At 37.1% G+C, this 24,025-nt stretch overlaps 1 protein-coding gene across 3 annotated transcripts in view; it reads right to left on the reverse strand.

Moving 5' to 3' along the window:
- The window catches only part of LOC128225100 (extracellular matrix organizing protein FRAS1-like), a 119,768-nt gene that overhangs the window by 19,193 nt on the left and 76,550 nt on the right, over positions 1-24,025 (reverse strand). For all 3 annotated transcript variants that reach the window (XM_052935131.1, XM_052935132.1, XM_052935133.1), the window contains 30 exons: positions 23,428-23,514; positions 19,589-19,736; positions 18,842-19,132; positions 18,161-18,304; positions 17,661-17,801; positions 17,019-17,165; positions 16,414-16,566; positions 15,603-15,743; positions 14,125-14,265; positions 13,565-13,840; positions 12,809-13,015; positions 12,363-12,553; positions 10,330-10,492; positions 9,918-10,096; positions 9,222-9,350; positions 8,517-8,772; positions 7,940-8,206; positions 7,032-7,238; positions 6,449-6,626; positions 6,022-6,184; positions 5,242-5,374; positions 4,594-4,781; positions 4,019-4,172; positions 3,762-3,844; positions 3,118-3,298; positions 2,811-2,999; positions 2,078-2,197; positions 1,371-1,550; positions 623-888; positions 165-413 (listed from right to left, as the gene is read on the reverse strand). In XM_052935131.1, coding sequence (XP_052791091.1) covers positions 165-413; positions 623-888; positions 1,371-1,550; positions 2,078-2,197; positions 2,811-2,999; positions 3,118-3,298; positions 3,762-3,844; positions 4,019-4,172; positions 4,594-4,781; positions 5,242-5,374; positions 6,022-6,184; positions 6,449-6,626; positions 7,032-7,238; positions 7,940-8,206; positions 8,517-8,772; positions 9,222-9,350; positions 9,918-10,096; positions 10,330-10,492; positions 12,363-12,553; positions 12,809-13,015; positions 13,565-13,840; positions 14,125-14,265; positions 15,603-15,743; positions 16,414-16,566; positions 17,019-17,165; positions 17,661-17,801; positions 18,161-18,304; positions 18,842-19,132; positions 19,589-19,736; positions 23,428-23,514 — 5,352 coding nt within the window. The remainder of the gene's footprint in view (positions 1-164; positions 414-622; positions 889-1,370; positions 1,551-2,077; positions 2,198-2,810; positions 3,000-3,117; positions 3,299-3,761; positions 3,845-4,018; positions 4,173-4,593; positions 4,782-5,241; positions 5,375-6,021; positions 6,185-6,448; positions 6,627-7,031; positions 7,239-7,939; positions 8,207-8,516; positions 8,773-9,221; positions 9,351-9,917; positions 10,097-10,329; positions 10,493-12,362; positions 12,554-12,808; positions 13,016-13,564; positions 13,841-14,124; positions 14,266-15,602; positions 15,744-16,413; positions 16,567-17,018; positions 17,166-17,660; positions 17,802-18,160; positions 18,305-18,841; positions 19,133-19,588; positions 19,737-23,427; positions 23,515-24,025) is intronic.

Here is a 24,025-nt window from a genome sequence, read left to right on the forward strand (position 1 = left end):
ATTGTCAACAACAAATGTTGTCACTCCACTGCTAAATTTTATTTTAAACATTTTTTTTGAGATTTTGCAAGACAATGCTGCCAAACAACACTTTAAGGCTTTCGAAATGCCTTCACTTCTTTTTCAGTAACAAAAAACCACAAGCTGATATAAAGATGACTTACAAATGATTCGGTCTGAGGCAAGGAAAATTCTCCATTATTGCTGACAATGAACTGCTCATTAGTTCCATCTGTAGCAGTAAGTCTGACCACATCTTCCATAGCTTTCCTTCCATCATGCATGTAGCTCACATGACCTTCATAGATCTCACTCATCGAGAAGCTTGATGCTACCTGCCAGTCCGAGTCAACCAGACGCTCTATGTTGCCATGCTGAGGATGCTGGGAGATTTTGAATGTCAGCAAATCCTCCTGAAATTGATTTGTATACAAATGCATGAAAATGTTAGTTTGTGATTTGAAGAAATCAAAGATGTATGCTGATATTACATGTATATGGACTTTAAGTGTGAACTTTTTAAAGGCTTATTTCTTTATAATGGTTAAATGCAATAATTAAAAGAGAACAAATATATTCAAACTTCAAGATCATGAATCTTCCTTAAATTTATATAACTCACCGTAGTATCAAGGTCCTCAGCCTTCAGATCAAACTCCGTGAACACTTTCCTAACACCAGCTTGAACCTTCAGTCCATTGTTTGTAACAAAAGGTATCGAGTCATCGACAGGACTGATTCTCACAGTAAAAGGCTGTGTGACAGAGTTCGCACCATCAGACACGGAAAATATGAAACTGTCTAGCTGGTCCTCGCTAAGGCTTGTGTGAACATATTTGACGGATTTTGACACTAGATCAGACTGATGGAATTCTACTATGGCATCACCTGTGAATATTGAAATACATGACATACCTGCTATACTACTTTCTTAAAATGTGCTTAGGTAAATAAGTGTAATGATTTATGATAGACCTTCTACATTATTTATATAATTACAAATAAAATACACCTTTAGATTTTTGCTATAATTCATAATACACACATGTATCAAAATTAATCTACAGCAGCCAATCCATGATCAATGAAATTGACAATAATATTGAACATGAGTAGGCAATACTGAACACTTGATCAATAAATTGATGAAATCAGAGAGCAAAAAGAAATATTGACAAGTTGGCAATATATAAGTTTCGTATTGCTATAGAATGGTTGTCAAATAATAAATTAATCCAAATACAGAGTAAAATGATTAACCATTTAGTGGCAAAGAAACAGATTGTAAATTTTATTGACATGATATTATTGTCAATTTTATTAATCATGGCCCCTTTACTACCTATTGTTGAAATAAAAAGCTGCTTTACCAGGACTAGTAGTCAACTCCAGATGTCCAAGCTTGGGAGCTTCCACCAGCTTGTACAATAAAGCTTCTTCGGGAGAGTCCATATCTCTGAACTGTAGGTTGTTTAAGGTAAAAGTAACCTGACTTCCCTCCTCACAGACTGGTTCAACTATCTTCACTAATTCTGGTGGAGAACGGTCATCTAAAAGGAGAGAAAGGTCTATAATAAGCATGTGAATAACTAAGCACCTATATAGCTCAGTGGTAGAGCGTCAACTTCAGGTGCAGAGGGTCCCAGGTTCAATCATGATCATCTCATTGCAAAGATGTTTAAAATGTACAGTAGCTAAACTCATTAAACTTATGAAAGTTAAATTAAATACATTTCTATCGTACGCACAGTGCAGTAAGCAATGATGTCAGCATACAAAACAGACCGACCAACAGTGTCATTCCTATGTACACACCCATCAATTAGTTTTATGGTGGTATAATAACAAGTATGTCATACTTATGTTGGTGCCTTGTATATATTAAAGTTATGCAACAAACATCAAAAGAAATGCAGGGCCTAATTTTTCACAACTCAACCAGATCATGAAAACAAAATAACTTATTTACCGACGTCTTTCGGTGATTAGTTTGTTGCACTGCAAAATTGACCAAAATAAAAGCAATACTCTACAACGCCTTAAGCACTGCAATAACATTAAAACGTTTTATTCTTACCCAGGACAGTAATGAAGAACTCCTGGTCAATTAAATTGTTGCCCTCAGGATCGGACACAATGAATGTGAACATAGTTGTTCCAGTGGTCTCCCCTTGACTGTGATGGTACTCCAAGTCCCCTGAAAAAGAAAGAGACAAAATTAGAGCAATCACAGAAATAATAAATACCCAACTAATAAATAGATGAAGTTTGAATACAGAAATAGTAAAATGTCGAGTTTGTGAGTTAAGGAGAGCCTATACCAACCAGTACTCCTATGAAGTTTCACGAATGTAGGTGCTACTCTTTGGAGCAACATTGACACAAACATTATTTTTAAATTATTTTACCACTTCAAGAGCCACAACTCTTGTTAGACCAGGTGAAATGTGAAAGAAATGGTGGGTGCACCAGTCCATGCTCATCAACACTTGTATGTCACAAGCCAAATGCCCATTCTAGAGATTTATTTTACAGAGACAGATAAAAAAAATACTAAGCCAAAATTATAGCTAGTTTGTTTGACCTGACCCAACCCACTCTAAATAATAGCTGTGACCTGAAGGGTAAGGAAAAACTCGTTAATTTTTTAATTAAGGCCTTATGTCACTGACTGCCTTTCTTGCAGCAAAATATGTAGATAATGATGGAAACAGTTTAATCATATTGCCTCCAACAACACAGATGATCATTTTAAATAAGTTAATTAGATTCATTTAAATTTAATTATGTTACATAATTTCAAAACCTACCCTCAAAGACACCCTCCTGTGTGAAGGAGCTCACAGGACCCTTACTGGAGACCATTTGAGCGTGGGACGCAGAGCCCAGGTAGAGAGCCCCAAATCTGGGCTCCTTGGTCACGGTGTAAGTCAGCTGCATGGCGTCAGAGTCCATATCCGTACAGTGAAGCTCTTCCCAGGTTATCTTTGAGTTGGTTCCTGAAATGTCAGAATATGCCAATGAACCAAGGCTCTCAAAATACCTTGACTTGCTCTCTTAAGTGAAAAGCAAACAAAAATCATGTGTAAAAGTATGATATACAAAAAGTTGTCTCACCAGCGTACACCCTCAATCCCCGATTAACAACAACCCTGGGCGACTCATCATTTATCAGTCCCATAATGACTGGCACGCGTGTATGAGATGTATGGTTGCCATCGGTTACCAGAAGGGAGAATGTATCCACTGCAACCTGGCTGCCATCATGGCCGTACATCAACAAACCATCCAGGATTTCCTAAAACAACATTAATACATTAATCAGATAAATTACTGACAATTTGGTGTCAGATGTATGGTTGCTATTGGTTACCAGTTATAAAAGTGTATCATCTATAAGATTTTTTGGATGTCAATAAGCTCTTTTGTTTATTTAATATCATTGTAAAGAACAATAATAAAGTTTTATATGAGACAAGAGTGCCTCACAGCAAATGCCATTGCTCATCAGACTTTTCCAGTCAAACAAGGAGAATAACTTGGTTATTTTTCAAGCCATAGTTTTGTACCTTGCTTCATAAGTATGTATTATCTCTGGCATTAAGTTTAATTTGATTTTCCTGAACAGTTTTGAGATATTGTCAAGGTTTAGAATGTGCATGCCAACAATGCTAACGCTTACACCAAGACTATAACAAAACCTTGGCCTTTAACTTTGCAAAACAGATGAGTTGAAAATGCAACTGAAACCATAATCTTACTTGGTAGGAGAAGTTTGAGCCTTTTCGCAGCAAAGTTGCCTCTTCAAACAGCTGTCTGGTAGCATTTTTGATTCTTAGTATTCCTGTAAAATAAATTTAAAATATAACTCAAATTGCAGAAAGTCCTCAGGTAAATTTCACCATCATTATCATTGAGTTTAAAACATGGGCATTATTGAATTACTTGTATTTCTAAAATAAACAATCAGTACATTTTAGTAAAATTTACTATGTTTAGTTATATATCAAGTGTTTACCATGTTCTGGGGGAGCGGCTACCGTTAGGGTGATGTTGCTAGGGGCGGTGTCAAGGTCAGTTATGAAAACTGAATTGTTGGTAATGACAACCCGTTGACCTTCTTGTACAAACACCTGCTCCACTACAATATCTGGCTTCTCATCATTGACTCCCTATGATAGAAACAAAGTCTTTAAAAATATTTATATATTGGTCAAGGTCAGAGTTTAAAGTTGTTGCTAATGACAACAGTCTGGCCTTCTTGGACAAACACCTGCTCAACTACAATGTCTTCTAAAACATTGGCTCCCTATGACAGAAACAAAGAGTCTTTTTCAAATATTCATATTCGTCTGGCCTTCTTGTACAAACACCTCTTTCACTAAAATGACTGGTTCTCATCATTCACCCCCTATGATAGAAAAAAAGCGGGGGTTTTCTAAATATTTATATAGGTCAAGGTAAAAGTTAAAATTTGAGTTGTTTCTAATGACAAGGGACTTGCCTTGTACAATTTCTGCACAATCACTCGAGAAGTAATCTTGTAGAAGTGAAAGACCAGACTGGTAAATTCCATACAAAATTTACACCCACCTGTATGGAAATGTTCAGTCTGCTTGGAGGTGATCTATTCTTTCCATCTTCCACATAGAATACCACACTATCTGAGACTGGTTCACAACCGACATGGTCAGACTGACTATACAAGATGTAACCATTCTGGAGGTCTTCTGCTGGAAACTTGGTAACCATTCTGTCTTGTATAACATCTGAGCCTTCAGCTTGAATGAGAAAGAAAAAAACCTTTGACAAACCTTAACTGGTTATTGGTATAAAATGCAGATATTTGGTGTGATATTCACATATTTTGCAACTAGCTAAGGTAACAAATTTAAGAACAAGAGAAACAAAAAAATTACTGATGTCTGGCAATAATAAAAAATATATACATTGCAAATTAAAAACTTTAAAAAAAATCACAAGAAAAGTTGTGAAAAAAAGGATGATGCAAAAGTAAAAATTAAAAATCTAATGTACATAATTTTAATTCTGAACAGAATATTACAAGCAAACATATTTAATTGATTTTATAAAAAAAGTTATTTCAAATAAAATGCATATTTGTCTAATGACATTGTTCAAGATTATACTTCCTACAAGTAAATTGTTCAATGTAAAAGGTAGTCATTTATGATATCTAAAATCAATACTTTAAGAGTTTTATGTATGAAATGACCATACCAGGAGCTATGTTTCTGATGGCCCCATGTTCAGGTTTGGTTGCTATGACAACCACAAGGTCGGACAGGGGTGTGTCAAGGTCAGTTACAGTTATCAGGTCACTGGTTAGGGAGGCTTTCCCACCCTCTTTCACCTGTAATAGACAAAACATTTATAAACTTTGTTTTTTCAAAGAGCCTCAACCATCAGATTATAGTGATTGTAGTTGTTTGGTATGTGAAGTGGTAAGCACACTGGCTTCTCACTTATGTGCCCCGGGTTCAATTCCTGGCCTGGGTGTATGAGAGTACAGTTGATCATCACCAATCCAGATACCGGTAAGTGAGTTTCACACCAAACATCAAGCTTTCGCCCATTATCTAAAAGCAGCATGCCAAAAGAATGGTTTATACTATAATTATGTTGTTATAACTAAATTGTTTCACAATCATTGTCAGCATTGGGCCCTATGAAATTTAAATCTTGTTTTGAACTGACAACAAGTATCATTGATCATTTCATCTTCAAAACACTTAAAAATGCATTTCAGAAGGTACATGCAAGAAGTCTACTTTTGCAAAAAGGTATTTTTTATACAAGAGTACCAGAATCATGCACTATGACCTAGTTTTTAATATGTCCTTTAACTTTGGCATCTATGTGACCTAGACCTTGTGTGGGAGATAATTCTCACGTTCAGAATGTACTGTGAAAGTCTTGCTTGGAAGGGTAATACCACACACATCACTCATATTCAATGCCAAATGCTTACCTTACTGTATGTAACAAAGTTACCTTTACCTTCAGTTTTTTTGTAACCTCGACCTTAGGTGGAAGGTTGTTGTCAGGTTCAATTAGAACTGTAAGCGTCTGGCTGGGAAGGATATTACCACTGATATCACTCACATTAAATATAAGGATTTCTGTTATATGGGATTGGCCTATCTCAGAGTCAGCCAAGAAACTGAAATTTAAACACACATATAACATAATAAGTTATTGATCCTAACATATCTCCCTTAGTAAATGTAATAACTTTGGTCATAAGAGATACATTGGTTTTTGTATGAAACAATTTTAAATACGTACAAGCTAACACAGAAAAACAAAGATAACTTTGCTAATGTGACTTTGCTAATGTGGCACAATTTAAATGTAAACAAATGGAGCCAACATTTTCTTCTACAAATAAAGAATGCAAAATATGTTATCAACCATTTCAATATACCTGAGTTTTCCATTATTGATGTCTGCTTGTGTGAATGTGTTTCCAGCCTTTGCCTGCATGTTGCCTAGCAACAGTTTGCCCTGTCTGGTTGCCTTGGTGAGCAAGATGTTGAGATTTAAATCCAGGTCATCACTGTCAGCAAAGGCGAGAACATCTCTAGTTATTGGTTGTGCTGTACCTATAAAACAGAAACCTCTATATTGCATGTAAATCAATATGTACTGAAATCAAGTTGAAACTAAACTGAAAACAAGAAATGATGGTGTTTTAGCCAGGAGAATTTTATCCAGCCCTCACTCTCAGAACTCTTACATTTTTACAGACATACCTAAACAGGTAAAAAATAATTTCCTCTTTCACAACTAGTATTCAGGAAGCAGATGACAGCAGGTGAGTAGCAGACTTGATTATTTGCAGTACCCTTGTATCCAGATATTTTAACTTGAGCAGGTCCAAATTAATTCGCCCTTTTACACAACAAGTCTACAGGAAGCAGAAGACAGCAGATGAGTGGCAAACTGGTCCATTGAAGAACCCTTCCATCCAGGTATTTCATAAACAAACTTAATAAAAATAATCTCACCCTCTTTCACAACCAGTCTACAGGAAGCAGACGGCAGTAAGTGAGGTGCAGACTGGTCCATTCTCAGCACCCTTACATCAACAGATGTGGCAGTCTTGTGTTCCCCGTCACTGACAACCACTTGCATGGTGTCATACAATGTGCCTGAACCATCATGGCGATATTGAAAGACGTTGTCTGTCAGTTCTCGATAGCTAAATGTGTCTCCTGAAATAAACCATGAACACTTTTGTATACCTTAAATACTAACTAGATTTATTGCATATGTAAGAAATTTTGAGAAAAACGATACTGTTAACTTTTTCCGTCATAGCTTGCAAATCAACATGACATAATCAACACTTCATGTACAGTTCATAAGTAAATGTTCATTTTTTTAATAAAATTTAACTACATAAAATCAGTACAAAGATTCAAGATTTTGAAGTGAGCAAGATTGGTTATAACATAAATTATAAGGCAGGTAAACAAACTAAAAAATAATTTCAAATCATAATATTTACATTCGTCTTGTCCGAGTTTAGATAAAAGTCGATTTCATAACGTATAACATGCAAGGAGTTATGATGTCATTGTTTATTTCAATATTGCACTCCGATTGGATTAGGGCGACGTCATTTACTTAATGATCATATATGACATTACAAAAATCAAATTCGATTACATTTCTTAAAGAATAAAAACTCGATTGCAGAAGATACTGCTAATTTTTAACCATAATGAATAATCACTAAAAATGTTAATAAAAGCATAAATTGCATTTTTTTTTTAGTTTATGCTGCATGAACGCAGTAGGGCACTAGAGCGAATTCCATGGGCACTAGAGCTTCTTGGCCAATTCTTGGTAAATCCATTACTGTTTCTTTTGAATAAGTTAATCCTAGAAAACCTAGAAACTGTTCTCTTACCTTCTTTCAAGGTCAGCCAATTCTTTCCATCCATCTTTTCCAGCTTCCCGCTGTGGGGAGCCCTTGTCAGTGTGATAGTCAGGTTGTCTAGGGGCGTGTCATCGTCCACCACACTCACCACCGCCTGACCGATTGGTAGGGAGCCCCCCTGTGCTAGGTGGAGTGTGGGGGGTAAGGAGGTTAGGCGAGGGGGCTGGTTGTTCACTGGTACAAGGGTGATGGAAAACTTGTGCTCTATGAGGGCCTCACCTTCGTTACCATCCGACACTACACAGGAAAATTGTAAGTTGTAAAGTGACTTTATATGATAAAGATTAAATTCAGAAGAAAATTATTTGAGCTTTTATCACAATGGTAGTTGTAACTGACAGTTTTTTAATAAACCCAAACCAAATATGATCCAGTAAATAGAAGTAATTTTTTTGAACGTGTTGTGAAAGGCAGACACATACGCCTTTCATTCTTGAAATGAATATTTTGGTGTTAATAAAAAAACAAACATAAATCTTTTAGTTACGCAACTAAATAAACTCCGTTTAAAAACCTTGGTTAAACTCAAACTATAAAGAACACTTACCAGTAAAGAAAAAGAAGACCTCCTTTTCCTTGTACCCCAGTTCAGCAGCTGGAGGACGGTATATGATTCTGTTATTATTCACATCCTCCTGTGTGAAGATGTGCACATTCCGGGAGGGGCGTTCAACATGCTCCAAACTCCCATCTCTCAGACCAAGGGGGCGTGTCACTTCATAATAGATCCCAGCAGGGCTGGTGTCATGGTCCATAAATGATAGGCTTGCTGGAGTTATTGGGACCAGTTCATTTTCAAGAACCTTGAAAGAAAACATGAATTGATTTGTGCATGAGATTAAGGGGATCAAGTTTCATTTGTGTTCTGATGTATAGTGCATTGTCCTGATGTAAACCACTCCATTTCAACTTACTATTGCTGTACTGTTATTTTTGTAATTATGAACTGAATAAATATGTTTAAACCAAACCCTCCCCCTTCAAAAAGAATCACAGCAGCATTTTTGTACCGAGGGAAGATTTTTGATGTTAGCAACTAATGAAATATTTCTCCTAGGTTTGAGATCTTTGCTGAAACAGCCCTCAGCCCCCAGGAGATTAGTTATTCTGCTGTAATGAAGTAGGGTATTTTGCTTTTGCAAAATAGGGTGACAGTCAATCATGCAACCCCTAAACAAATTTAATATATTCACGTGATTATTTAGCAACATATGTGTATTGTTATACATTTTATGAATACCATTTCACATACCTTGATGGCTAGGTGTATTCCTGAGGCCAGTGTGGGGTGGGTCATGGGCCCTGGCACCGCCTTCTCTCGTACGGTAATCTTGAAAGCCTGATCTGAGAGAACATCAGTTGAAGAACCAGTGTCTGCTACCTGGAATATTGTTGAATGACAAACAATCAGGTACCGGACATACAATGTTAAGACAAAGAATGAGAGAAGGCTAGTGGTATAAGTGTCCTTATAAAAATATATAAATGGTTGTCCAGTTAGCGCAGTAGTTAGCGCACTCATTTCTCACATAGGGCACCCAGGTTCCATTCCTGGCCTGGGCACACAAGTTTGGTTTGTGGTTAACAAGCCATACAAGTGGATATCTTCCGAGTAGTCCAGTTGCCCCCAACAACACAAGACCACACTCTAGTGTAAAATTGTGCTAACGATTGTTATTGTTGTAAAAACTTGTTTCACAATCATTGAAAACTAAATATGTTTAAACTAAAGGGTAGTAAAATACGTAAACTAAATATTAAATAAAAACAATAAAAACTTAATTTATTTTCATACCGAGACGTAGTCAAGTCTGTACCATCAGGATTCAGGACCATCAATCCTGTACCAGATATGCCTCTCATTCATATTCTACTGGAGAAATCGGTACAGCCAGTAAAATAATTTGCCCCATGAATTAAGCCATAATGAAACAACTAAATAGCATACCTCAAATCTGATGAAGTCAGTGAATGCTGCTGTACCACGGTTCTTGTACCAGATGCGCCCCTCGTCGATATCCCGCTGGAGAAATCGGGTCAGACGGGCAGCCATATAGCCCTCCCCGATGTCGTCCCAGCCGTTACCAACACCCGAGGGAGGGATGGGAACCACCATTAATACCTCTCCTAGGGAAAGTGAGTGTAAAAATCAGAGAAATAAGTTAACTAACAAGAGCAATGCAAGTGCTTACTTACCTACCGCAACTTATTTTATTTTGTTCATTATCATTTCTTGTCCATTATCATTTTGATAGCACCACAAGTGCTTGTCAACTAATGTAAAACACATCATCATTTAAATATGTTTAACTTGTTATTCAACGATCATGTTTCATTTTTTTGCATTTACATTTTCTTACCTTCCTGAGGGTTGTTAATGGTGGGAGTCAGCGTATACACGACCTCCTCTGTGTGAGCCTCATCCAGGACAGTGGCCAGCAGAAGGTCATTCGAGATTTGTAGCTTCTCCCCAAGGGTAACATGCCCCACCCTGTTGTGCATCAACACTGGGTGAATACTCTCCTGAAATGAAGATAGGAAAAAATTACACTGGGTGAATACTCTTCAATAACAAAGATAGGAGTAAATTACATTGAGTGAATACTCTCCTGAAGTGAAGATGAGAATGAATTACATTGGGTGAATACTCTCCTGAAGGGAAGATAAGAATAAATTACATTGGGTGAATACTCTTCTTAAGTGAAGATAAGAAAAAATACAATGGGTGAATACTCTTCTATAGCGAAGATAGGAATGAATGACATTTAATGAATACTGTGACTTCCATATCAAAGATAGGAATAAATTACATTCGGTGAGTTCTCTCCTAAAGCAAAGGTAAGAAAGAATTTCATTGGGTGGACTTTCCTATGATAAAAGATCAGAAAATTTCACTGTGTGAATACTCTCCTAACGAAGAATAAAAACTCTCTAAATAAAAAAAGATGCAATCCAGCACAGTAATATGGCCAGGATGATAGTAGAGAAAGGATGTTTCTGAAATTCTTTTTTTCATTGGTTTAAACATTTATTCATTTTATTCCATTTATTCATTACTTAATTCCACTGCAATTCATTATTTCATAATATGCAACATCTGGTAAATAACTTCTTGGTAATGTTATAGCCATACAGATTAAGAATGATTTATATCCCAATGTTTTATTTATGGTAATATTAATTATCATAACTGTCAATATTGATGTAAAACAGGCTATAATAATTATAGCATCTATTAATTAATTTGAAACACATACTGATCATGAAAATTAACACTCATCAAAATAACAAACATTCTGAAATGTAAAAAAAAATGTTAAAATTTCAAATGATTTCAGGGAGATCACAACCAATGTAATGATGTGATGACCATTATATTTCCATTCATAAATATATATATATACCGGTACATAAATTTTCTTTATTATTTTTTGTCTCATCACTGTGAGTAGTAAATTCTAAGTTTTACAATGATGAAAGCTCATCAATGTTTATCATGGGATATGAAAGATGTGAGCAGACGCCAACATGCATTTCTTGTTGTTTTTTCTCTGAGTCAATCAAGGGGAATAATAGAGCAATGATTACATTCACAGTTATGGGTCTTGCTTAACACCTGCGTATTGTCTCTAGCAACATGTGTATTAGGTTTTATTTGAAGGTCTTGGAACAGCTTTAAAGTTATGGCCAAGTTTATGGGTTTTATGCACACTGGAGACAATTTCGAAAACTTTGATTAGTAAAACAAAACATCCTCTGATGATACAGCAATGAAAGCAGATTGACTTAGCAGTTGCAGTGTTCATTTTCTGATCCAAACTGAAACTATTAACTACAGTTATGACTGAACATCTCTGTTGTCAAATCCAAAGCATTTTCATTGCAAAGTCAACAAAGTCATGATATATATCAAACTCATTTACAGGGATTTGATCTTCTGATATACATTACCAGTATAAAAACTTTCTTAATTTCATTGGAAATGGAAACAATTGATGACTAGATTCAGTTACAAGTTTGCAAATATGAAAACACATTTCTCATTGTTTTGCCTGTATTGTTTTTGTAGAAAAATAAAAGTGCTCAAGTTAGCAAGCATGAATAAAATACTGTCTCTGTGGTCAAAATAAGCTCATGGCTGAAAGCCCTGCACTGTTAACATGTTTGGCAGGCTTGCTAAAAAAAATTAACATTACATAATGAGGTTTGTTATAATTTCAAGTTGTATTGTAAGATTTCAGGCAAGTTGATCAAAAAATCTAATTTCGAAGATTGATGGCATGGGAAGATGGGAAAAAATAGGCTAGACAGCCTGATTCTTATGTATCTATCATGTGAAAGAAATAACCTAATTAACCCCACTTTAAAACGCTTGTTAAACAATTGAACCAACCTTTTCCCTGATCTGAATGTTCAGAAGAAATGTGATGACATGGAATCCATCAGTCCCCTGTAAAAGAACACTGTCTGACCCTGAATGACCTTTATGGCTGTATCCAATGACCCCTGACCTCAGGTTGGCAAGGGAGAAGACTCTTACTAATAAGCCTCTAAGGGAGTTAACTAGTGTCCCTTCTTTCGGTCCTGTAATGAATCACGAAACATCTATTTAACATACCATTGTTTTTTTAATCCTAATTTTACGCAGATCATGATTTTCATTCTATTTCTTTCAAATGTTGTAAAGTCATTTATTTTGTATATATTATATTTATGTTGTATAATTATGGTAGCTGATAGATTTATTCAAAATTGCAGTAATTGTCCCGCAACTATAATTCTTATGTTAATCAACATTTTTCTTAGACTCATTAAACAATGATAAATCTATATCTGTACCTTGCAATACCGTTATGTTCACATTCTCTGGGTCAGCAAGAGTATGCAGGTCAAGGACAGAGGACCTAATTACTGTTATATCCCCCTGTGTTGCTAGAAGCAATGACCTTGTTGCTATGGTGATAGCAGAGGTCATGACCCCTTGGAAGTAAAGGTCACTGTAAGGACTGGTAAGTTTGTTGTCAGACACTTGTAGTTTACACATGCCTGAAAAATAATTAACTAAGAGTAATTTCAAGTGTTCTCAGTGTTACTATGGTAATTGCAGAGGTCATGGACCTTTACAAATGGAGGTCAATGGGAGGGCTGAGGAGCTGGTTGTCAGACACTTGAAGTCTAGATCTGCCTGTAAATTAAGTGAGGAAGTGTTAGGTCCTAGTGTTCTCCTTCTGGCTATGGCAATTGCAAAGGTCATAGCGCCTTGAAAATATAGTTCACTAGGAGGGCTTGGGAGTTGAGAGTCAGACTTTTGCCTGGAAAATGAGTCAGAAGTTTGAGACCCAGCACACAAACTGTCGCTATGGTTATGTCAGAGCCTTCACAGAAAGTTGAATTAAAACTCATTCAGCTCTTGCAAAGATACAAAGACAATGCGTTTATGTTTATACAACAAATAACCTGCTGCAAATAAAATATCATAGATTAATAGTTACAAAATATCTATATGCATATTGTAATAAGTAGGTGGACAATATTGAGCTACGAATATGTAAATATCTCATACATCTTCTTCAAAATGTATCAACATTATTTTACCTTTATCAGAATGGCCTGCATGATGCCTGAATCTTAGCCTTCCTTCCATGATTTCTCCCACTGTCATATTTTCTCCAGCCTTTATCTCAAGGTCGTGACCTTCAGTAGCCATAACAAGGTCACCGTTGCTAGGCAGTGTTACTATGGTTACAATAAGATCCTCAGTGGGAGTGTCTGGGTCAGAAACAAAGAAGAGGCCAAAGTCTACTGTAGCTATTTCCCCATCTGGTACCTCTATGTGGTTGAGAACTTTGAGAATTGGAGGTCCAAGATTTCCTGAAAGAAGTGGTTATTTTAATTTTCTTTGAAGGAGTAACATATCACAATAATTCTGAAAAAAAAACCTCATTCCAACACCCATATCTATTAAATTAGCTTTAGTCTTTGAAGCAAAATATTCTAAGCCAAGGATAATTATGTCTACCATTTAATATGTCAAACACGCAATTAATATGTCAATCGCTAAATTAATATGCTAATCACCAAACTTATAATGATGCTAATCATGAAATTAATATTCATGAAGAACATATGAGACAACATTGCTTTGAAGTGCTTACTTCTACACTCCCGTGTCTTGGTGTCGGGTATAAATCCTGAACCACATCTGCTGACACAAGCCCTGCCCTGTAGGAAGGTGGTGCTGTCACACACACTGCACTCCTCCCCGCTGTAACAGTGCAAACAGTGGGAGCTACAGTCTGAAATATAAAAATTAAAAATTGATGTTATTGTGTTGATAAGTTTTACATAATACAGTGAAAACTCACTAAATCGGACAAGGTCCGGACTGGGCAATATTTCCGGTTTAGTGAGGATTCCGGTTTAGTGAGGATTTGATGTACGGAGTAAGTTTACTCAAAATATTAACGGAGTTAACCTTTAAAGGGAAGTTGGAAATTGGAATAAAATAAAAACACATAAAGATAACATTTATTTTACATCAACGATGGTTCAAGTAACTTGAAATAATGCATAGAGTATACATGTATATTCATTTATATATCAATGTACATTACAGATACAGTTTGTACAGTTTTAGACGGAGGTTGAGACATGATTAAAGCACATGCAAAAGTGATAAACATAATTCTGCGTTTTTGTTATCATCTTTTTTCCGAGTCTAAAAAAAATAAAACAACTCGCGTAATGTAATGCTTGTTAAGTATGTTTGATAGTTTAATTAACGCACCGCTCTAATTTGATTCACTCATAGATGTCTTTAGATAAAACAACGCGCCAAAATGATCACTTAATAACCGTTTCTAGTTCTTTATTTTCTGCAACAAACAAATTAATGTTTCAATCAATTTTCTTTTCACAAGTTTGATTAACGTTTGATTATCGCGCGGCAGTCAATCCACAGCGCAATCATCATTATCGATTATCGAGTTATCACAATATCAAAGGTGCAATATTTAACAACGCACCGGCTGTCAAAACAAAGTGACAACGTGAAACGCGATTCGCGAATTCCTAATACACAAAATCATTTTGACATGTTTGAACAAATATATGTCCGGTTTTGCGAGGTAAAATTACGTTGACAACTAACAAATTTTCTCGATTTTTTTGTCCGGTATCCGGAATTCCGAGGTTCCGGTATTGTGGGGATTATTTTACATTGAAAATAGAAGCGCAAAATCGGGACTCTGAAAAAAGTCCGGTAACCCGAGGATTCCGGTTTTGTGGAGATCCGGTTTGGTGAGGTTCCACTGTATATTAAACCATCATAAAGTGTGAAGGCATGACAATGGTATAGCAAATTCTATGAATGTGATCTATGGTATATGTTTCAAGATCCTATATCCTACTTCCATTCTTTAATTCAATAACAATAACAATGACATTGACCCTGACCTTTAACTTACTAGTCCAAAAACAATCTAGGTCTTCTACTGGCAATAAACTACTTGGCTACCTTTTTTGTATAAACTACATTGATTCTACATTTGGTTATTTGCCAACCAAAGAAGTCTTTCGATCAATTGCAGGAACTATAAGTCTATTTTTTATAGACACTATACAGATGACCCACCTTTACAAGACATAGTGGCCCCCTCCTCGTACTGCCCCTGGCCACACTTGGTGACACACTGTCCCTGGGATACCAGCATATTCTTTGTACATCGGGTACAGGAGGTGGGGGAGTTGCATGATAGGCAGTGGTCTCCACATGCTGAAATGTTAGATAAAATCAGATAAGACTTAAATTTGGCATGACTAGATTCAACAAGCATAAGCTTTCAAATTAATTATAATGAAAAAAGGTCAAGGTTATAACCATAGAAGCAGCAGTTGTGAGGCAAAAACATAAAATAATATGTACAATTATATACACGATAATTCACCCACGAATGCTTTGCCCCACAAGGGTGAGGGGGATGGAGAGGGTGAGGGGGTCATTTTGAATATAAGACAGGGATGAATGCCAACAGGTGGGATTTTGACAGGCCCAGTAGGGACAACCATCTGGAAAATATACTGAGCCAAATTTCTTTCAATTGATTTAAAGTGACTGGAACATCATCCACCAATCTAATTTAAAAAAAAAATCCCTGCTCCCACGGTGGGATTAAGAATTTGCTGTGTCTAATCCAAAATGATTACTTTAATTACCTATACTTTACCTTTAAGCCAGGGTGAATCTAGACAGGTGGGATTTTGTCAGGCCAAATGGGGACAAACACCCAAAAAAAGAATTGAGCCAAAACTCTTTCAATTAATTTTTAGTGACTCCCCAATCGAATGTAAAAGAAAAAAATCCCTGCTCCAAGGGTGAGATTTAGACAGTAAAATTTGCAGTGTGTCTAAATCCAAAATAATTATTTTGATTATCTATACATTACCTTTACAGGCCTTGAACTCCTGGTAGTGACCTTGCGGGCAGTCCTCCATACAGATGGAGCCCAATGGTACATCTTCCCTTTGCTCACACCCACTACAGACAGAGCCCACTCCGCCCCAGGCTGCGTGGCACTCTTCACAACCACTCTCACAGTCTGGAAAGGAAAGATTTCATTCAAAGGTATCAATTATGAAGATTTATTTATGAAGCTGAAGATGAAATCCCATAACATCTCAAACAGAAAATCTACAGATATTGCTTGATAAAAGTGCACTAATAAGATTTCTAGAAACTAACAGTGTGGCAATGATTTTTGACTTAATATGATTTTCCTTTAACTAAACTGTTAAAGTACTCTAAATACAATTGCGCATCGAAATTTACATCCAAGAACCGTATTTGCCAACTTACTGAAAGTTACAAGACAGTCTTTCTTCTTTTCAAATCTTATATCAATATCTCCTTTTACATGTGCTGTCTATGAGAACATGCTGTCCATAGTCAAATTAATTACAACATTGTTCCTTCTACATGTTCATCTTATAACCAGAAAGATAAGATGCAATCCGAATAAACAAGGTCATCTAATTAATCAAGGTCAATTACCTTTACAAATGTTGTCAATGGCAAGATACTGTCCCTTGTCACACTCACTTCGACATCGCCCCTTCTTGCTGATCTTGTTGCCAGGGAAACATGAGGTGCAGTTTTTATTCGAACCTCCATTGCATGTTTCACAGGACGGATGGCATTCTGGCAGACGGAAAAAGAGCTAGTATCAAACTGAGTGGCTACATTGTTCCAAATGTAATTGATTCCTCTATCATATCTCTGAGTTAAAGCACCATATATATACCCTCATCTGTTTTTCTCAGATAATCAAAGGGCATAACTCAAGAAAAATCTTACACAGAGTTATCCATGGAACTTGCTAGCCATTTATGTTAACATCTTGAAAAGTTTTTGAATTATGGTCCAAGGTTTAAGTATTTAAATGCCATGCCAATACCACAACCTTTTATCTTTCAAATACATGATGTCAAAATATTCTCCAATTTTGAACATACAGTCGAACCCCATGGTTTTAATTCGTAGGGACCGGCGAAAATACATTGAGCCTCTGACCTTACCTTCAGTATAAAATAATTGGTCCTATACATCCAGTTCGAGCCAATGAGGAATTTCAGTCAAACAAGTTCGAGCCAATGGGGGTCGACTGTATAACTGATTCTGATTTGAACTGATTACCTGAACAAGACCCATCCCTGTTCACATATAACCCTGATGAGCACCGCGTGACACACTGTCCTTGGTGAAGATGGCCGCCCTGCCAGCAGGAGGCACATGAGGATCCATCAGGGGTGCATGTCTTACATGTTGGGTTACATGCTGTAGGTAAGAATTAGTGTTATTTAATATAGTGTAATGTCACCTAAAATAGTTTAGTGTAATGTAACCACAAGGGTACCTTGGTTACCCAGGTTCTCTGTGAATATGTCCACACTGCCAGCATAAGGCACACAACATTAACTTGTTCAGTTTTATGCTGTGACAGCATAGTGAAAATTATAGAACAATTGTGCAATATAACATTGAATAGTCTTCGCAAAGGGAGTAGAGCGTCAAATTGATACCATAAGACTTACAAAGGCCGGTGGAATACTGGAATCAACTGGTAAACTTTCACAGTACGATTGGATTTATTAATTACTTTCAACATTGAAATCATTTTCAAAATTTAGACTTACCAATACATTTTCCCAACCGAATGTAGAAGTTATCTGGACAATGGTCTCGACACTCTCCATGAAACACAACTTGGGCATGATTGGAACATGACACGCATTGGTCTGAGCCCGGGCCACTACAGCTCTTACAAGAGGGGGCACATTCTGTAATATTAAAAAGCAGGTTATATAACACAATCTAGGTTCCTTTCTTGGCAAATGACATTAACTGAATCAAACTCAGATTGCAACAGCACTTACAAGAGCTTTATTTACCATGTAAAGTTGGTTTAAGACTTTTTTGTTAATGTTTTTAAACCTTAAGATGCCCTAAGCTGGACTGTCCCAATGGCACGCACTGGCCCGAACCCAGACAACTACCACTCTAACAAAAGGGGGAAACACTTAATGCTTTATATTGTATCATTTCATGATAGCTTTGTATTCAAACTTCAATGTAGTATTGTTGCTAATATTTTAACAGACTGGATCTAATTAAGATTTCTATAAACATTTTTTTTTGATAAGCCATTTAAAGAAATGTTGCATTTTTAAAAATTAATTTAATTTAAAGAAATTTAGCCTTTAAAGAACTGTCCATTTATTTCATTGTATTTATTAATCCACAATGCTTCAATGTATTATCACACACTTTATATCTTTAGACAGCATGTCTGTTAAGAACGTTGAAAATTAACTCACCAAGACATTTCCCATTCTGAAGATAATATCCAAGCCCACACTGGGTAACACATTCCCCGTGTTTCCACATGAGGCCTGGCTGACACATTTCACAGTGAAACTGCGACCCCTCAATGCATGTGTAACACGTCTCATCGCACGGAAGACATGTGCCGTGTGGGGACGGGTAGAAGCCCATTCTGCACGTGTGCAGGCAGCGGCCATCTTGTACAAAAAGTTGGGTGTTCGTGCAACTCGTGCAGTTGTCTGGGGCTCCAATCTCACAGTCTGTGCACTGTGGGTTACAGGTGACTGGAAAATACAGACAGTGTAAAAAGGAATAAGAAGCCAACAACATAATACAAAGGCTATTCATGGATACTGTTAAAGATTTGCACAGAGTTAATAAGACTATTGTTATATTTAAATGATGATAATACTACTGAACTAGAGCTTGGGAATGTAATTTTTTATCAAACATACAAGTTAAAAAACAACAACATATATACACTACCGTATAACATTCTAATTGTCAATGTTCAAGTTTCAATAACAAAAAGATGCAGACCTAATATCAAGGCTTAATGCATGTTATGACAGTTTTGCCCTATCTTGTCCATCGTTGACTACAAGAACATTGTTTTTTATTGTTTGTGACCGATTTTAATGCCAAAATATAGGGTAGGTAGGTGGGATATATTTTATATATACGGGAAACCTGACACAGACCATGTGTTAAGAAAATACTTATCAAAGAATTTCACTCACTTTTCTCACATGTTCCACAACATTCCCCCAGCAGGCTATTTCTCCTGTGACCAGACGGACAGTCCGGGCAATGCTCCTGATAACATCGTGTCACACCATCATGGCATTCACACAGAGTACAGTCATCTGCCTTCCACCATGAACCATCCTGTATATATATATATATATTATAGCATATTTAAAAAAAATATCACAGTGAAAATATATTCCTCAGGTGTGTCTGTAACTCTTGTTTTCAAATTCTCATATTGGATACAGTTGTGTACCTTTCACAATGAAATATCCTTTAATAAATAATAGGGATGGCAACGAGTACCCGAGTACTCGATCGAACGTCCGAGTACTCGAGTACCAAATCACTACTCGAGTACTCGGAAAAAAAAAAAATCTATAAAAATCACCAAATACACGATTTACAGACAAAATATCAGATCTGGTTAGTTGCCAAGAAGACAATTTACGGTCCCTCTAATCCCCGCTGTGTACACAATTGACCTCAATCAATTAGTTGACAGTTGTTGTGATAGTTGCAAACTGTCAACAAAGGACCCCTATTTCAAATTAGCACTGATGTCAATTAGCGAAGTTTTGATAGCGGTAATTTCACCTACACAATTCTATTGTATACCAATTAGAGACCTTTCACCAAACCGTTACGAGAATTGATTTCTTAATGGGCGTATTTTAACTATTTTTGCAATGGTTATCACAATTGATTGGTTGATATTTTAATTCAAGAATTATGAATATTAATGAGGTAAACAACAATTACACAGTACGATAAACTATCATTTTAAAAAATATTTTGTAGAGTAAACAACTAAACATAAAGCGCAATTAATAATGCCGCCCCCAAAGTCCACAGCGTGGAATTACTTCAAAAGAGCAGCCGACAGCAAGTCGTGTAAATGCACGCTGTGTGGTGTCGAGTTAGCGTATAATGGCGGTACTACAAGCATGTTAAACCATCTGTGGTTGAAGCATGAATCCGAAACAACGCCAAAGAAGCAGCCAGAAGAACCCCAGCAAAAGATGACTGGCTTTCTGAGACGGAAGCTTCCTTCTAGCATGGGTGAGGTGGTCACACAATCCATTGCAGACATGGTTGTGTCTGACTACTTACCTCTGAGCATTGTAGAAGGCCAGGGGTTCCGTAATCTTATGCAGGCAGCGTGCCCGGATTATAAAGTGCCTTGCAGGAATACCGTGCGTGCAAGGATTACAAGGAAGTACGAGGAACAGAAGTCAGCCCTGTTTACCGACCTGGACCATGTTACGTCAGCTTCAATAACCACAGACACTTGGACATCAACGGCGACTCATTCATACATCACCGTCACCGAGCACCACATTACTAATTCATGGGAAATGAAAAGTAATGTCCTCATGACACGCGCGATGCCAGAGCGACACACTGGGTCGAACATTGCCACCAAACTTATTGACTGTGTTTCGGAGTTTGGATTAGAGGGGAAAATAGAGTGTTGCGTGCATGACAATGCAAGGAATATGGACTGCGCTGGTGCTTTGTATGACTGGGCAGATTTGGGGTGCTTTGCACACACTCTGCAGTTGTGTATAAAACCTGCATTGGAATTACCAAGCGTCGCCAGTTTTCTAAGCAAAGCTCGCAAACTAGTCGGTCATTTCAAGCACTCGACAACATTGACTGCCGAGATGAGGAAACGCCAGGGGCCACTTAACCTTCCAAATCATGAGCTCATCCAGGACGTGATCACCAGATGGAATTCTTCCCAGATGATGCTGGAACGGTTGGTTGAGCAGAGGCGTGTGGTGATGGATATCATGTTAGACAGGAAAGTGAGCAAAAAGGGCGATGCACATCTCTTTCCTAGTGAGAAAGAGTGGGACACAATGGCTGATATTTCGGACGTCCTGACAGTGTTTACTAAGGTTACCACATTCATGAGTGAAGAGAAAAACGTATCTGTTAGCAGTGTGTACCCTGTGGTATGCGGACTGACTTGCAAACGCCTTCTTCCCAACGCGAGTGACAGCACCACCGTTTCCAAGGTGAAGGCAATTATCAGCAGCGAATTGAGTAGACGCTATCGGCCTACTGTCGCTGAGACAGCCTCATCACTTCCAATAATGGCATCGTTGCTGGACCCCAGATATAAACGACTACCGTTCCTGACACCACAACTACGTTTAGCAGCAGAAAGTGCATTGGAGTCCCGTGTCGAAGACATCCCGTTGAAGCTACTGGACAGAGATAACGGAGAGCCCCCGTCTAAGAAAGCTCGCACCGATGACTTGGATTTCCTCATGTTTACTTCACCGGGGAAAGACAAGTGTGACGACGAACTAAAAGACTATTTGCTGGAGAAATGCGTGGATGTGTCCCCTCTCACATGGTGGAAGGACAATGAGTCCAAGTATCCTCGGGTTGCCGTTGTCGCAAAACAGATCCTTTGCATCCCGGCAACATCTGTGCCATCGGAACGAGTGTTCTCAACGGCCGGTATTCTCGTTAGCAAGTTGAGAAACCGCCTGTCACCGTCTTTAGTAGACAACATCATTTTCCTGAACAAGAACATTGTCCCCGAGTTTGAAGTGCTGGACGAATAAGAAAAATTATGGAATGTACAACGTAGTGCTAGTTATTCGAATGTGCTTTTTGCTATTATTTGAATACGTGTGTAATGTATTGACCTTCGTAATGAATTTCGTTCACTATTTTTATGTATGCTGTTAATTTTCGTTCATTGTAATTCTGAATGTTGTTCATTACTGCAGTGCATACTTGTATAAAATGAAACGAATAAGAACAATTAAAAGCCTGAAACAACATTTGTTTTCTTTTCATATCATTTTTTTGTTAAAATACGTAATGGAAGTTTACTTTAAAGGTGATAATGACCAATAATACGACCAACGCACAATATACGTCATTAACGATACATGTATACACAAACTTGTCTTCGCAAACACATATTCAATTCTTCCGAGTAATCGAGTACCCGAGTACTCGATCGAACGATCGTCCGAGTACCCGAGTATTAATTTTACTACTCGTTGCCATCCCTAATAAATAACTATCAATTATTAGCCCTTCAACAAAGCATTTGCCTCTTCCATTAATACAACGGCCTCCTTTATAACAGTGCCAATATCAGGCCGAAAATTGACATTCTAATAGATATAAAGCCTGCATTTTAAAGTATTAAATATGACATGTACATGAGTAGTCACTGAATTTAAACATAAGATCTCTTCCCAAATATAAGGCACAATCACGCTCAAGTGTTGTCAAGAGTCCTATGAACATTGTGTGATCTTGAAATATTAATTTAAGATTTAAGATCAAAGATTGATGGCTTACTGCTTCTTTGAATGTCAGCAACAAGTTGACAACTGCTTGGCGATTTATGTTTTATGCATCAACTAGTTAATATAATTATGGAATAAGGGTTCCTATGTCTGTACAGAGCTATTAACAAACTCATGTCTATGAGGGTTGAATATGAGGCTGCTGCAACAAATCATAACTAAGAACTCCACAAGGTGTTCAGGAGCACATGTCTAAACGTGTTTCCACTTCAACAACTCTAGATGCTGGAGTAAGTATTGCAATAAGAAGAAAATTGAATGATAATCGAAGGTAAAGCAATGCCAGTTGCTTGTTGTGGATATTAATTGTCAATGTTCAGCAAGTGTTTAACAAATGGTATATGTCCAAAAGCCTATTTTTTACAAATTTGCTGCTGAAAATGGCAGACAAAAGAAACTGGCCACCACTAAGGACTGATGCAGGACTAGCCTATGAAGGATCACATAGAGCAGTACTTTAATAAAAAAATTTTTTTAAGAGTTACCTTGTGAGTTTGGCCAGCCAGTTCACAGGACGGGGGTATAACACACTGGGGGCAGCAGGAGCCAGGATGGTGAATCAGCACCTCCTCCTGGGAAATATACACAAATATCACATGAGCAGTATTGAGAAATATTACATGGTTAACATAGAGAAATATCACATTAGTAGTATACACTCATATCACATGAGCAGTATTGAGAAATATCACATGGTTAACATAGAGACATATCACATTAGTAATGTACACATATATCGCATGAGCAGTATTGAGAAATATCACATGGTTAACATAGAGACATATCACATTAGTAATATACACATATATCGCATGAGCAGTATTGAGAAATATCACATGGCTAACATAGAGACAAATCACATTCATAATAAACAGAAATATCACATGAGCAGTGTTGAGAAATATCGCAAGGATAATATAGAGACACATCAAGCACTTTTGTATTACGGAGAAATATCACACAAAAGATATAGTAGACAATAGTCCACAGTTAGTGTTGCCAGCCATTTCATGGGATAGAGGCACAGTGAAATTGGTTGGCTCGATATCGCATGGCACACCATATCCTCGTTGGCTTGAAGTT

Source organism: Mya arenaria, chromosome 2 (genome assembly GCF_026914265.1).
Source record: "Mya arenaria isolate MELC-2E11 chromosome 2, ASM2691426v1".
In the NCBI taxonomy this organism is placed as follows: domain Eukaryota; kingdom Metazoa; phylum Mollusca; class Bivalvia; order Myida; family Myidae; genus Mya; species Mya arenaria.